This window comes from Physeter macrocephalus, chromosome 20 (genome assembly GCF_002837175.3).
Source record: "Physeter macrocephalus isolate SW-GA chromosome 20, ASM283717v5, whole genome shotgun sequence".
NCBI lineage: Eukaryota > Metazoa > Chordata > Mammalia > Artiodactyla > Physeteridae > Physeter > Physeter macrocephalus.
The window spans coordinates 4618922-4635001 of record NC_041233.1 but is presented as its reverse complement, the minus strand read 5'-3'; the positions used below and the strand labels follow the sequence as shown (position 1 = coordinate 4635001).

Below are 16080 nucleotides of genomic sequence, written 5' to 3'. Positions count from 1 at the left end.
TTTTTTGTGGTATGCGGGCCTCCCTCTGTTGTGGCCTCTCCCGTTGCGGAGCACAGGCTCCGGACGCGCAGGCTCATCGGCCATGGCTCACGGGCCCAGTCGCTCCGCGGCATGTGGGATCCTCCCAGACCGGGGCGCGAACCCGGTTCCCCTGCATCGGCAGGCGGACGCGCAACCGCTGCGCCACCAGGGAAGCCCAAGACTGTGAATTTAAAGATGTATACTAAGGGGTGTCTTTGCCTCAAAGCATTTATGAGTTTTCATACAGCTGTTCTGCCATCCCAGCTTCCTTGTAAAGAAAGGACTTGTAATACTGGCTGCCCTTGAAGCAAAAATGAAGACTAGGAGATTAAAGCGAAGCCAGACATCCTTATGCTGAGTCTGTGCAATAGGGAATCCTCTTGAATGATTATGAAATGCAAAGAACTGCATGTATAATATGCATGTTTCTTTTAAAGTCAAGAGCTTGGTCACTCAGGAACCAGGCTGAAGTTGAGATTTTAGTCTGTCCAAAGAGAACTAACTTAGAGCCAAGTAGAAGTATACACATGATCTGGGGAATGGCTATTCTACCGACTTTGAATTTTTCAATACTATTTAGAAATGCTCCTTTGTAACTAAATGACATACTAACTATGAGAAACATGGATTGCCACAGCCTGGAGAGCTTATTCATCATCCTGTGGCTGAAGCCACGAGAACCTGGTAGGAGGGACCCAGCTCGCCATAGCCTCCCTGCGTCCCCTAGAAACACACCAAAGTCTGGGGTCTGGGCAACCCACAAACAGGTGAGGAGGTGAAGGAACACAGGCCTGGGGTTGTTTCCGGCCACATACACACCCGGCAAGAACTTGATCAACAGAAGCAACACGCGATGATCCACGTTAATCTCATGGGGGTGTGGGCTGTGAAATTCTCAGTATGCCAAGCCACGGTGATCTATCTCCCTTATCCCACAGCCCCAGGGCCTAGGAGTCCCCATTTATGTCCACTTACGAGCTCTGTGAGAGCTCTTCCTGGGGCCCTTCCCCACCCCATCCTGCAACTCTCCATACTCTGGTGGTCCTTTGGGCACTTCTGTCTCTTCTTCAGTGCAAGCTACCTGTGTTTGAATGACCGCAAAAGCCTCAGAGCCATGGTCCCTACCTTTAGCTTCCCTCCTCTTAAGCCAGTCCGCAGGCCAGACTTCATCATAGCGCAGGCTCAGGAACCTGCAGTGGCTCCCTATTACCCACAGAGTCATGCGCAAACTCCGCTTCCCACATTCGAGGCCCTCGCCTCCACATGTACACCTCTTCAGCGGCTCACCCACAGGTGCCTCTGGTCTGGGTGAGGCTGGCATCCCATGCTCTCTCGAAGGCCAGGCTTGATTCCTCTTTGGGTACCAGTGCTGAGCACACGTGAGGCTCCTCTGAACACCTCAGCCCACCCTGGTCTCCCCTGCAAAATCCTACAGCTGCCCCCAGGGCCTCACACAATTCAGCACTTAGGTGTCTATACCCCGTACAGCTGTTTATGTATTAGTTTACCGTCCACAGCTGGACTGCAGCTTTTTTTTTTTTTTTTTTGGCCGTGCTGGGTATTCATTGCAGCACACGGGCTTCTCTGGTTGTGGCAATCAGGCTCCAGAGCATGTGGGCTCAGTAGTTGCGGCATGCTAGCTCTCTAGTTTTGGCCCAAAGGCTTAGTTGCCCCACGGCACGTGGGATCTTAGTTCCCTGACAAGGGATTGAAATGGCATCCCCTGAATTAGACAGTGGATTTTTTTTTTTAAATAAATTTTCTTTATTTTTGGCTGTGTTGGGTCTTTGTTGCTGCGTGCAGGCTTTCTCTAGTTGCAGTGAGCAGGGGCTACTCTTCGTTGCAGTGCGCGGGCTCCACGAGAACCTGGTAGGAGGGACCCAGCTCGCCATAGCCTCCCTGCGTCCCCTAGAAACACACCAAAGTCTGGGGTCTGGGCAACCCACAAACAGGTGAGGAGGTGAAGGAACACAGGCCTGGGGTTGTTTCCGGCCACATACACACCCGGCAAGAACTTGATCAACAGAAGCAACACGCGATGATCCACGTTAATCTCATGGGGGTGTGGGCTGTGAAATTCTCAGTATGCCAAGCCACGGTGATCTATCTCCCTTATCCCACAGCCCCAGGGCCTAGGAGTCCCCATTTATGTCCACTTACGAGCTCTGTGAGAGCTCTTCCTGGGGCCCTTCCCCACCCCATCCTGCAACTCTCCATACTCTGGTGGTCCTTTGGGCACTTCTGTCTCTTCTTCAGTGCAAGCTACCTGTGTTTGAATGACCGCAAAAGCCTCAGAGCCATGGTCCCTACCTTTAGCTTCCCTCCTCTTAAGCCAGTCCGCAGGCCAGACTTCATCATAGCGCAGGCTCAGGAACCTGCAGTGGCTCCCTATTACCCACAGAGTCATGCGCAAACTCCGCTTCCCACATTCGAGGCCCTCGCCTCCACATGTACACCTCTTCAGCGGCTCACCCACAGGTGCCTCTGGTCTGGGTGAGGCTGGCATCCCATGCTCTCTCGAAGGCCAGGCTTGATTCCTCTTTGGGTACCAGTGCTGAGCACACGTGAGGCTCCTCTGAACACCTCAGCCCACCCTGGTCTCCCCTGCAAAATCCTACAGCTGCCCCCAGGGCCTCACACAATTCAGCACTTAGGTGTCTATACCCCGTACAGCTGTTTATGTATTAGTTTACCGTCCACAGCTGGACTGCAGCTTTTTTTTTTTTTTTTTTTGGCTGTGCTGGGTATTCATTGCAGCACACGGGCTTCTCTGGTTGTGGCAATCAGGCTCCAGAGCATGTGGGCTCAGTAGTTGCGGCATGCTAGCTCTCTAGTTTTGGCCCAAAGGCTTAGTTGCCCCACGGCACGTGGGATCTTAGTTCCCTGACAAGGGATTGAAATGGCATCCCCTGAATTAGACAGTGGATTTTTTTTTTTAAATAAATTTTCTTTATTTTTGGCTGTGTTGGGTCTTTGTTGCTGCGTGCAGGCTTTCTCTAGTTGCAGTGAGCAGGGGCTACTCTTCGTTGCAGTGCGCGGGCTTCTCACTGTCGTGGCTTCTCTTGTTGTGGAGCACGGGCTCTAGGCACGCGAGCTTCAGTAGTTGTGGCTCGCGGGCCCAGTAGTTGTGGCGCACGGGCTTAGTTGCTCCACGGCGTGGGATCTTCCCGGACCAGGGCTCGAACCTGCGTCCCCTGCATTAGCAGGCAGATTCCTAACCATTGTGCCACCAGGGAAGTCCTAGATGGCGGACTCTTAACTACTGGGCCACCTGGGAAGTCCCTGGACTGCAGGCTTTTTGAAGTCAGTGGTTATCTCTTTCAGCCTTTTGATGTGGCCCCTCATGCTGGGCACAGACTAGGTAAGTATTCAGTAAACGTTCCCAAGACCTAGGACCATAGGACTTCAGAGGTGGAGGAGGATCTTAGCCCTTTCCTTGCACAGAGGAAACAACTGACCTCTAGAGAGATTATCAACGGATTCCTGCCGATGAGGTCTTGTTCTGGTCCTCAGATCAAGCCTTTCAGGCCTCCCATCCCACCACCTTTCCCTCAGGCCCCTAGGCTTACTCTTTAAAGCTCCCCAAAGAACACTTTTAGTAACACTGACTTAAGCCTAGGTCTAGTCCATCAGTACATCTCAAAGTAAAACTTCATCCTAAAAATAATTCACGATGGTCGCTTTTCACTCATCACACTGGACCTTGTCATATTAATTCAGTCTGATATCACTGAGGACAATCGCACTCCACAGCTCCAGTCCCCGGGCTAGTGAGAGAAAGCCAGCCCTGCCGGCGGTTAGGAGGGACACTGCCTAGAGGTGCCCTTGCTCTTGGCTGGCCGTGTGGACACTGCAGAGGGCCACACCAGGATGGCAGGAGAAATCCCTGGGACACACGCTCCCCCACCAGCCCTGGGTAGTGACACAGCCCTGCCCGGGCGGGAGATGACCAGCACCGATCAACACACAAAACGAAGTTGTGCATGAAGTGAGAGAGGAAATACAGGTGGCAAATATGCCTTTTCAGCCTCCTTCAGATGATCTTTTTATTTTTTTTAATTTATTTATTTATTTATTTATTTTTAAGATGTTGGCGGTAGGAGTGTATTAGTTAATTTATTTATTTTTGCTGTGTTGCGTCTTTGTGTCTGTGCGAGGGCTTTCTCTAGTTATGGCAAGCGGGGGGCCACTCTTCATCGCGGTGCGCGCGCCTCTCGCTATCGCGGCCTACAGGCTCCAGACGCGCAGGCTCAGTAGTTGTGGCTCAAGGCCTAGCCGCTCCACGGCATGTGGGATCCTCCCAGACCAGGGCTCGAACCCGTGTCCCCTGCATTAGCAGGCAGATTCTCAACCACTGCGCCACCAGGAAAGCCCCGATGATCTTTTTAAATAGTAGATGTTCAGCCAGAGCTGCTAGGAGAACGAATGCAGGCTTAGATCGTATTCCATAAACTACTAACAGAAGGTTGCATTTTTGTCCCTGTCATTGTCAATTTCAGTTTGTCCTTTCCATCTTTAAATATAAGATGCATCGGGGAGGCGGGGCGCACAAGGTGGAAGATTGCTGGCCCCCTTGGCGGGGGTGAGGCTGGGGCTCCGCTCCCCCCGCTGGGCACTGCATCTGTGTCACTGGCCAGTGGCTGTTTTGCTGCCATGGCTCAAGTCACAGCACTGGTGGCAGGTAGGTCGTGATGTGGAGGCTTCCCTCCCGGCTCAGAACTTAGTGGGGCATCTGACACCCAGGCAGCTGTGGGAACAGCCTCTCCGGCTGCTTTAATTAACTTAATCCACCTAACACCAGTATTTAAATAATTGAGTGCCTTGGCAACCAGTGTTCAAACATTTGAAGAATTTTAGTTACAAGAAGGTTTTAACCTTTTAATTCTAGTTTCAAACACTCTGCTTTCCTTCCTGTTATGCACAAGCGGAGGCGACATCAAAAAAACAACAATTTGAGAAAAAGAAGAGGATGCTTAGACCATGGATGGCCATGAGCAGGGAGCTATACAAATGGGATCATTTCAAGTGTTAATTTGGCCAACTTAAAAAAACAAAATACTCTGAAGAAATGAAAATGACTCAGGTGGTTTTCTGAGTCACATGATAATTTTCCCATCTGTTACAAACTGTAAATGTATTTATTTGAAACTGACAGACTCTGAAAATGTCTAGATCCCTTGTGGGAAAAACAAAAAACTCATGTTTTTTCTTATTTACTTCCTAAAAATAGAAGCGACCTAGATTGATTCCTTCCTAACTTTAATGTTAGCTGCTCCTAAAAAAAGTATACCAAAGATATTTATTTATTGTTTTTCTTTGGACAAAATATAATGTAAATTTTACACTGAACTACATCAAATGCTAAATATACGACTGTTAAACTTAAGAAAATATGAAGCAAACCCTTCTACCCTTTCCCCACCAGTTTCCCACACAGCCTTACATAATACTAAAGTAGAAAACAATATGACAGTTTAGATGCTCTTTCTTAGCTTGGAGGTTAAAGCACAGAGTTTCAACTATGGTTAAATGCATTCATCAAAGGGCAACTCAGCCCAAAGAATTCACATTTTCAATCTGAGAACCTTTCCCTCTTTTCTGTTTAAGGACACTCTCTTTTTCCTTCAAGGACAAGTTCAGATATCACCCCTCAAAAGCCTTTAACCTCTGCAGTCAGATAAATGATGCACGTGATGTTACCTGAAATCAAGGCCCGCTGAACAAATGCAAGCAGTTACAGTCTCCCCAGGCCACCACACTGGGGTGAGTGTATGCTTTGTGGAGACCCCTGGACACCCAGTAGGGATCTCAAGTTCAGCAGGCCCATATCTGAGCTCCACCCAACACCCGATCCTTCCCCAGCTTTCCCTCCGTCTCCACACGGCCAGGGGCTCTGACCAAAAACCTAGGGCGGGGGGGCGTCCCTCTTGACCACTTTGTCTCACAAGTCGCATCCAATCCATCAGCAAACCCTGTTGGTCCTATCATCAATACGTACCTGAAATCTGACCACTCTCACCACCTACTTCCACCGCCCTTTACTAAAAATCTCTCAGTACTCTCCACTTTGCTGAGAGAACAGCCAGATGCTCTGCAGTGGCCTATGACATCCTCCACCACGGGCCCCATCACTCCCCCTCTCACTGGGATCCAGCCACAGTGGCTTTCCAGCTGCCCCTCCAATATGGGGACCCTGTCCTGGAACACAGTTCCCCAGATGGCTGTATAATGGCCTCCCACCTTCTTCAGCTCCTTACTCAAATGCTGTCTCCTCAGGAAGGCCTCTTTTGGCTTCCTCATCAAAGACCACCCTCCTGGACCCCACCCTGCCCAGAGTACACACTAATACATGCTCCCTAGCTCCTTGGTTCCCTTTGCTGCAGGATGTTTCTCCTTAGGAGATTTATCCTCATGGTACGTACTATGCATTTAACTTAGTTATCTTGTTTCCTGCATCTCTCCCCCTCCTAGATGGACACATCCAGGAAGGCAAGATCCCCAAGGGCCCAATAAACACTGGCTTAAGAATCCCTCCGTCCTTCCTTTAGATCACCTAGGACCCGTCACAGGGCACTGAGTAGACATGAGGCACTCAGCTACAACTACTTTTATACTGTGAATAAAAAATATTGCCTGCTATATATCAGTAAACAATGTTGCAGCCATCAAGCCTTCACATTACAGCCGCCCGATCGTGGATCCTGAGACTCAGGATTAGAAGCACAGGATACTGGCCTCAGACAGCTGAGGTGCATATCAAAGGAATGACTTCAGTGAGCCCAGACTTTGCATCTTCCCCTACGTAGAAAAGCACTAAATTCCTTAACTTGAGAGGTCCTATTTTCCTTAATTAACAGTAATCTCTTGATGTTCTGACTACCTGGTCTCTGTTGCAAAAACTCCTCTATATCCTGGCTCCCCCTTTGCCTCTTCAGAGCAGTCCCTCACAGTTATCTGAGATGCTGTGTCCCAAGCTTGAAGTCCTCAGAATGTCCGCCGAATAAAACAAAATTCTCAGCTTTTAGGTTGTGCAAAATTTTTCAGTCGACAATATGAATAACTTCGAAAGTTATTAAAGCAATTTGGACCTCTGTTTCTTCATCAAGGCAATGGAATTATATCTAAGGTCTCTTGAAAATGAAGAACATCTTTAGAACCTTCCTCATTTTCCAGAAGAGGAAACAGATTCCCAAGTGTGAAGAAATGTGCCTTAAATTGCACTTAATGAGGACCTACTGAGTGCTGGGGATGGGAAAGGAGGCTGAGAATGTGCTCATCCTCAGGGCCGCTCTTGGGAGAGAGGTCAGATAGGAAAACAAATGATGTCAGTACAAGGTGGTAAGTGCTGTAACAGAAGAATGGACTTTTCCAACATAAGGTGGTACACAAGGCGTTACGGGAGCCATCAGGCAGAAGGCTCACTGATCAGACTGTGCTGCAGACCAAACAATGAAAACCAGGGTCTGAATAAACCGCATGAGGCTTCCATAAAGCTGAGTAGAAGGGACTGAGGCATCGACTTGATTAAACAGCATAACTCGGGTCACGGTGCCACCAAAGCAGTAACAAAGGCCGGACATTATCATCAGAGCCTCCAACTCTTATTCTCATGTGCAATCTATGGACCACACTCAAGACAAATGAAAACTAGCATTTTTTATTCTGTGTGATTTTGCTGTCTCTGCTCTGCGCCCATTAGCCAGGGTTATACTGACACTGCATGCACTGGGTCTCTGAGTTCCCCAGGAGCTTTCTGCCTAAAGCTCATCACCAGGTATCAATCCACCCAGGCTTCAGAGGGCAGGCTTTGATTTCACAGAGCAAGTCGACCTGAGCCCGAGTAGCCAATGCAAGCAGACTCTGATCTGGGATTGAGCATATGGGAGCCAATTAAAAAACACTGCCCATGTCTAACATAACCCAATTAATCTCTCTAATATAAGAATTGATTCTGTTTTACCAGTTCAAGAGGAGAAACATGAACACGGCTAGAAAATAACAGAGAAGCCCTGCTGGTCTGATTCATGCTCAGGGAGAGAATCACACAGCCCTTTCAGATACAGCCCCTCTATACCTCCAACCCCCCTTCTTTTTTTTTTTTTTTTTTTTTTTGCATACCATATCATTTCATTTATATGACATTCTAGAAAAGCTACAGCAAAGTAGTCGTCAGTTTCTGACTTTGGGTAGAAGAAAGTGACAAGAAAAGAGCATAAAGAAACTTTGTAGGGTGATGGATGTATTCTCTATCTTGATGATGTTGGTGGGAAAATTCATACAGCTGTATACTTAAAAAGGATATATTTTCCTGTACAAAATTACACCTCCATCATCCAGATTTAAAACGAACAATCAAAACAAAGAAACTTATTGGAAAAGAGCAGAGAAACCCATGAGAGTCAAGCAAAAGTATGGCATATTCCTTGAAAACTACAGAATATAGTTTTTATTTGTTGAAAGTGTGGAATAAGAAAGCCGGCAACTCCCCACCCCACTTTCTTCATTTTGACCTCAGGTCAGGGGCACAGCCCTGCCCCGACAGAGAGTGGCCACAGACTCTGAGGACAAGGAATCTACCCAGAAGGAACAAAGAAAGTCTGAGCACCAACTGAGTGAAGGAGAGAGAAGGAAACATCATGGTGGTGAAGACGACACCTCCGAAGTTGCCCACTTTTCGATAGAGAGACAGCCTTTGTCTCGTGCCAGTAAGAGGCGGTATGGTCACACGCCAGTCAACGGAGAAGCAAAGCATCTCAGTCTTTCACAGATTTGGCCACACTTGGGATCGAATGATGACATCTCTTAAGAATAAAATCTAGCACAGGGCACTCTAACTACGCCAAGGAGAGTGTACGGTGTAGACACCGTCTCCGTGCCTGAAGCCAGCTTGTAGTAAGCTGACCCACGTGAGCTGGACATTGGTATGGGTTAAAACGGTTGACCACTAGCAATTCCACTTGCTCCAAACTTCCAGCACTCTCCTCCTCCACGACAACAGGTGCTCTGCCCCAACGACCATCAGTGCCATAAAACTACTTGTCCTGAAAGGCACCAGACTTCCCCCTAGGCTACTGGGATAATTGGAGATTGTATTCTTGACAAGACTTACAGTCATATCACAAAAGCAACACATACTTTCTTTCAAGATACATTCATTTATAACAGTACAGTATGTCCCAGGTGCCATAAAACAGGCACAGATAACAGCGTATTTATAGTCTTGAAAAAAAAAAAACCTTTCAAAATACTAAGGAACTGATGTTCTATAGACAGGTATGGGTTTACACATTAAACACTAATATCTACTCTTTGATCATTATTGGATGGAAATGTTTCTAGAATTTATCACATACGTCTGTGTTTTCTTAAACAGAAGCATGCTGAAGTATTGTTCTCGGTATTTCAATTATCAATTCAATATATTTCAATTATATCAATTACTAGACTGTGTTCTAAAACAAGGATGTCCAGTCCAACCCAGACAAATGAAACTGTTGGCTGCAACAGTAAAGACCTTAAAAATTATGTTTGTGCTCCTATATTTTGGGGGGGAGGCGTGGAGGGGTTATTTGTACAACTAAAAAATAATTACCTGAGTAATTCTGTATTAGTTTGCTGGGGCTGCCATTACAAAGTGACTGGGTGACTTGAACAAAGAAATTTATTTTCTCCCAATTCTGGAGGCTGGAAGTTCAAGGTCAAGGTGTCTGCAGGGTTGGTTTTTTCTGAGGCCTCTCTCCTTGGCTTGCAGATGGCCACCTTCTCACTGGGTCCTCATTTTAACTTAATCACCTCTTCAAAGGTCCTACCTCCAAGTATATAGTCACATGTTGAAGTACTGGGGTGAGGACTTCAACATCTGAATCTGGGGGACAGGAGTCATCCCCAAACAACCCCCTATGCCCAGACACTAGGTAAAACTCAAGTTCTTAATTCAGACATGTCTGGATTCAAATCAAGGCCAGTCACTTCTAGCTCTGTGACCTAGTTAGAGAAGTCACTCAAGCAAAACTTCCGTCCCAGCCTCTGTAAAGTGAGGATAATGACACCTACACCTCATCACTTCCTGGCAATACACGGAAGGTAACATATGGAAATACTGCCTGGCACACAGTATCATTTTATTTCCCTGGTTTTTAAGGTATGTGTCTTTTCATGACCTTTCTCTTTTGTTTGCCTGGAGCTGTGCCTTTCCTTTTTTCATTTTTTAGGGGATTGAAAACCAGATCATTGAATTTGTTAGAATTAAATGTAAAGGCTCAAAATCAAGACCAAAGGCTCTCCTGTGAATAAATAGTGCAAACTTCTGCACGTGGGATGTCAGATCTCTCTGCTGGCTGATAGAGTTTGCCTGTTTGCTTCTGGTGGAATTTCCTTCCTTGCTGTCATTTCTGCTCCAGATATAATATAGTATTTACCGCACATTTTAGATAAGGTAATCCCAACATGAAGTATAGCTCTGTCACCATTAAAAAAAAAAAGAAAAAAAGCAGCGTGTCACAGATTTGACCAAAAACTAGTGACACATCCTATAATAAACAATCATTTGTTCTGGAAGAGGCTATGGGTGGCAATGCATAATTTACATGTTGCAAACCACTTAAAAAAACAGCAAAAAGAAACCTGAGGTGCTAAACTGTCTTCTAGAAAGTTTTCCAAAAGGAAGTAAGGCACTTAGAACTCCTCTGACTTAGAGTTCCCTCCAAGCATTATTTTAAGGAGGGGCTGGCAAACTTTTTCTACAAAAGGCCAGACAGTTAATATTTTAGGGCACATGGGCCTCTAGTTTCACAACCCTCAGCTATGCCATTGGATGTGGAAAGCAAACATAATACAGAAGCAAATGGGTGTGTGTCTGTACAGCAATAAAATTCGTTTATGGATGCTGAAATGTGATTTCCAAAAAACTTTAATGTGTCAGGAAGTACTGTTTTCCTTTTGACTTTTTTTCAGCTACTTGAAGATATAAAAACCATTCTTAGTTTGGGGCACACAAAAATAGGTGGTGGGTCAGATTTGACCCTGAAGCCATAGTTGACCCACCCCTATTCTGTTCTAAGAGCTCTATAAATATCTGTTGTCAGTGAAAATACACTTCTTCTGAAAACAATCTGAAAACTAAGGATCCATCAGTCACCTCCCATTACCTTTTCCCACATCACTTGATATCACTCATATGTGGAATCCCATTTAAAAAACGATACAAATGAACTTACTTACAAAACAGAAACAGACTCACAGATCCTGAAAACAAACCCATGGCTACCAAAGGGGAGACGCTGGGGGGAGGGACAAATCAGGAGCCTGGGTTGAACATACCCCTTGGTTCTTCTTTTTCAACAATTAGCATAGCTATCAGCAAAACCTTTTCACTCCACATAAACTTTCAACCTTGTGTTAAGTACTGAAATTTATGTACAGAATAGTATATCAAACATATTTGTATATTTTAAAATTATTATAAAGACAACTATCTAAACACGCCCCATCTAAATTACAAAATGTAACACACTAGTAACTAAGAAGACACATATGAGACCCTCCAGAATAACACTCCATCCTGCCATTTATTAGTAACTACCCTCTAGATGTCTGTAGTAATCATTTTTATACATATAATATTGTTGCTGTTTATGGTTCCCTTATTTTAGGTAAAATTTACACATGGTCAAATGTACAAATCCAAAGTTCAAAATTCAATGTATTTGGATATATTCATACACCAGTGTCAACTACAGTCCTATCAATAAGCAGATTACTTCCATCACCCCAGAAATTACTTTTTTTTTTTTTTTTGTGGTACGCGGGCCTCTCACTGTTGTGGCCTCTCCCGTTGCGGAGCACAGGCTCCGGACACGCAGGCTCAGCGGCCATGGCTCACGGGCCCAGCCGCTCCGCGGCATGTGGGATCTTCCTGGACCGGGGCACGAACCCGTGTCCCCTGCATCAGCAGGCGGATTCTCAACCACTGCGCCACCAGGGAAGCCCCAGAAATTACTTTTGTGCTCATTCCTCATTCAGAATTATCCCCTAGTCCTTACCTCTCTTCCACTGTATATTTCACTAGATGTTAATTTTGTTTATTCTAGAACGTCACATAAATGGAATTACAGACTAATACTTTTTTGTATTTGGCTTTTGCTAAGAATATTGTACATGAAATTCACACCCGTTTTTGGACAAACTGTTCTTAAGAATGAATGAGATTGTTCACCAATTTATATGGCTACCAAAGACAACTTTAATAAAAATTATTTCTTACTCTCCAAGTGTCACCTAGACATTATTTCTTTAATCCTTGAAAAAAAATCACAGTATAAAAGTTATGTGGGAAATACCCACATGTATAATAACCTCCTTTTATTTTTATACAGCCCTGCCCTCTGAAAAGGTAAAAGTTGACTGCAATTTCTTCCATGCTCACGAAGTCCATGTAGATGTTGCTGTAGATCTTTTTATAATCAAGAAGTAAAGAGATGTTCAATTATTTGCTGGAAATAATTCAGAGTCCTTGGCAGAGCAAAGAATGAAGAGAACATTGCTGAATTACCAACTTAAGGCTTCTTCCAAACAGACCATGAAGGAAGACTTTACCCAGTTCTTTCCAGAAATGGAAGCTTGTACTTTCTGGGAGAAGATTCTGCCATCAGTGAGTTCGTGTTCCTGTGTTATGATGATGATTACCAAGAACCGCAACTTTGTAACACCCATTGTTACCATTCTGGCCAAGGCAGGGGTGGACTGCACTGATTGACAGGGTGACAATTATCTCAGTGAGTTGCCATCATCCCTGGTAGAAGAGTTTTTAAAAAATTACAGCTGGCGGGGTTGGGGGGGGCAGGGGGTGCTTTGATGAATTGGGAGATTGGGATTGACATATATACACTAATATGTATAAAATGGATAACTAATAAGAACCTGTTGTATACAAAAATAAAGTAAAACTCAAAAAGGAAAAAAAAAATTACAGCGTGTCTAGTATCTACCTGAAGAGAAGCATAAACCACGATTCCAATTCATTTGAGTTGCCTGGTACTCTTCCAGAAAATATTTTTGTAGCAATGAAGTACACTAGATTGACCCTAAAAATTACCTGATCCTCTGCCACAAAACCAGTAACACATAGAACATCAAACATGTCACAGGATGGGTCAATATAAAACCGAGAAAAGAGTATCTATGATTTAGAATAAAATTCTACATTTTTATTAACATTCTATTTGAATTAGTAAATTCTGTTCTATCAATGACAAGAATTCACTGATTTGCTAATTTTACAAACCAATAAGCAAATGTTTTTCATCTAGTTTATCCTTAAGTGCCCCCTTGCACTGATTTCCTAAATGAACTCTTGTTTTGCCTGAATACACACTTTCTTAGGAACTACAATGCAATCTGAATACCAATAATAAGACGTCTTTCCCCACCTTTTTTTTTTTTTTTTTTAAACAAGAACTACAGATTTTCCTAGTTGCAAAAAGGGAGGGAGGGAATCTGGGAAAGAATTGTCTGTTCAAGATGTAAACTAGTATTTTTGACATTTAATTAGGTGCATCTGATGTTGAGATTATACAAGAGCTGCGTCAGTGATGGAAAATCCCACCCAGGAGCAGCAAACCTGTTCTTTTCCTCATAATACTGTTCTTACTCCTGTTCCATCTCTGAAGTACCGTTATTTAGAAAATACTTAAAGTTATCATCATTCTCCATAATATTTACCCAACATTGTGACCTAGTTGTAGACCTTCTGCAGCTCAGTGAAACCACTTACTTCTGCAGAGAAGAAATGATTCCCGATTTAGCACAAACATACTCCAAAGGAAAGACAAGGTGAGTTCTAAAGGATCTAAGGAACAGGGTGAGGTAAAGACAGTGAAAGCTGGACTGGTCGGGAGAAAAAAAACTAAAGAGCAGCGTTGGAAAAGTTAAAAAGTAAGATAACAGGTCTGTCTTAAGGCTACTTTTAGAAAGCATCACAATACAAAGTAGAATTCTACTTCTGTTTATTGCAGGACAGACTCCTGTCAGTTTAGTAATTCACCCCACACTTCTGAATCACCGTATTACATGATACCTGGGTAGTATACCATTACTCATTACCAAATAATTAGCAGAGCTGGGTTTAACCCAAGGGGATTATAAAGAAATAGACCCTGGGAGGCGACGAGAGGGGATGGGGAGAAGGCAGAATCCGAGAAACACAAAGTTGATTCACCTGTAAAGGTGGGGGGATGGGGTACTGGCACGTCCTGGCAGGGAAATCACGAGGCCCAGGTTCCAGGACGACACCGGCAACCAGGAAGCGTGTGACCTTGTGGAAGCCAAGATGGACTGTTCAAAGAACTGACCTCATGGATAGCGACGGGACGGCGCGCTGGATGCTCTCTGAGACCACTTTCCAGGGTCCAAACCCCAATGGATAACACCTCCCCCTCAGGTATACACGCGCCTCACTTAGCCACGGCTGGGACATCTCAGCCTGCTCCATCCAATCTGGCACAGTTTCGGCGCCCTGGGGCGTGGGGCCGGCCTCCTCCCGCCCCCAGGACATCCTCCATCCGTGAACGTCCTGCCGCGTGAGCGGTGCGAGCGAAGTGGCGCTTAGGAGTTGAAGGGTGGCCTCGCACACGGAAAGTTGAAAAAAAAAAAAAAATGCTGAATCAGGGTGCCCCCATTTTGCCGGTTCGCGGGCAATCGGATGCTCCCTTCCCTTATCCCTCCTCACGCTCCGAAAAGAAACCGGATCGGCCTGTGCGCTCAGAGGTCACCTGCGAAGAGCAGAGCGATGTCACTCGGCTAACCCTAAAACGGCCCCCACGACAGAGAAGAGCCGAAAACACCAATGCATCATGCGAAGAGAGGCCCCCTCCGGAAGGTGACCCTTCAACGCGTTCCGCAGCCTCGGCCGGACGGGATGGGGGCGGGAGGGAGGTGAGCGCCCTCGGAGCACCGGAGAGTTTCCACCAGCCCCGGCCTCGCCGCGCGCTGGCCAGGACGGTACGGACTGCAACCGGACGGTCCGGTGTAGGATGTCGCGAACTAAAAACCGCAGCCCGAGGGACCCCTGCAGCCGCCCAGGCCGAAGGGTTAGGGACCACGATCCAAGAGTTCCGGGCGGCCACCCCCGAGGCGCGCTCTGAGGCCACCTCGCCGGATTCCGGCGCCGCGGAGCCGGTCCCCAGTGACCAAAGCCGGAGGGACCCGGGGATGGAAGGAGGAAGGGTGGGGGTGGGCGGATCAGGGGGCCGGCCGATCGGGGCCGGGGGCGCGGGCCGGGCCTCCTACCTGTGGTGGAGAGCACGGTGCTGGCGAAGAAGAGCGCGGAGGTGAAGTCCCAGTTCCAGTTGCCCGAGGCGTTGCTGAGTACCGACACGCCGTAGTTGCTGGCCTCCAGCACCCGGCCCAGGAACTGCTCGAGCTGCGGCTCCGACAGGCATTCGTGCTCCTCCAGAAAGCGCCGCTTCAGCTTGCGCAGCTCCTGGCGCAGCAGGTCCTCGTAGGGCAGCTCCACCGACGAGAAGACCACGGCGCCGAAGACCAGGTAGAGCAGGTAGCCGAGCACCAGGAAGCCGAAGCACCAGGCCGAGCGGTGCCGCTCCACCAGGCGCACGCACGAGCTGCCGGCCAGGGACTGCAGCATCTTCTCCGCCGCCCGGCAGCGAGGCCCGCGCCGCAGACCGGCCCGCCCGCTCCGGAGAGCTTCTTCGCCCTTCTTTTCCTGTTTCCTTGCAAATAGAAAAAACCCAGATGATGTGGCGCTGACGTGGTGGCCGGTTCAGGTAGCGCCCGAGAGTCGCCCGAGACCGCCGAGCAAACTTGCAGCCTGCGCGGGGGGCTGGGCGCGCGGCCGGGGAGTCCCCGCCCTTGACTCCGCCCCCCGGGCCGCCCGGACCCCGCCCCGCCCCGCCGCGCGGCGCCTCCGGCACCCCGCCCGGGTTCCCCCTCCCCGCCCGCCCGAGCGCCTGGCAGGCGGGGTGGGAGGGAGTGTGTGCTCGCGTGCGTGCGTGTGTTTATGTGTATGTATGTGTGTGTATACACACGGGCTGGCTGTTCGCTGTC

The 16080-nt window shown here is 47.3% G+C and overlaps 1 protein-coding gene across 1 annotated transcript in view; it reads right to left on the bottom strand.

Annotated features, from left to right (window-relative positions):
• Nucleotides 1-15844, bottom strand: part of KCNK1 (potassium two pore domain channel subfamily K member 1) — a 58023-nt gene extending 42179 nt beyond the window's left edge. The window contains exon 1 of the mRNA XM_007103477.4: nt 15307-15844. Within this exon, the coding sequence (XP_007103539.1) occupies nt 15307-15661 (355 nt within the window). The 5' untranslated portion in view covers nt 15662-15844. The remainder of the gene's footprint in view (nt 1-15306) is intronic.
• Between the last annotated feature and the right edge of the window lie 236 nt (nt 15845-16080).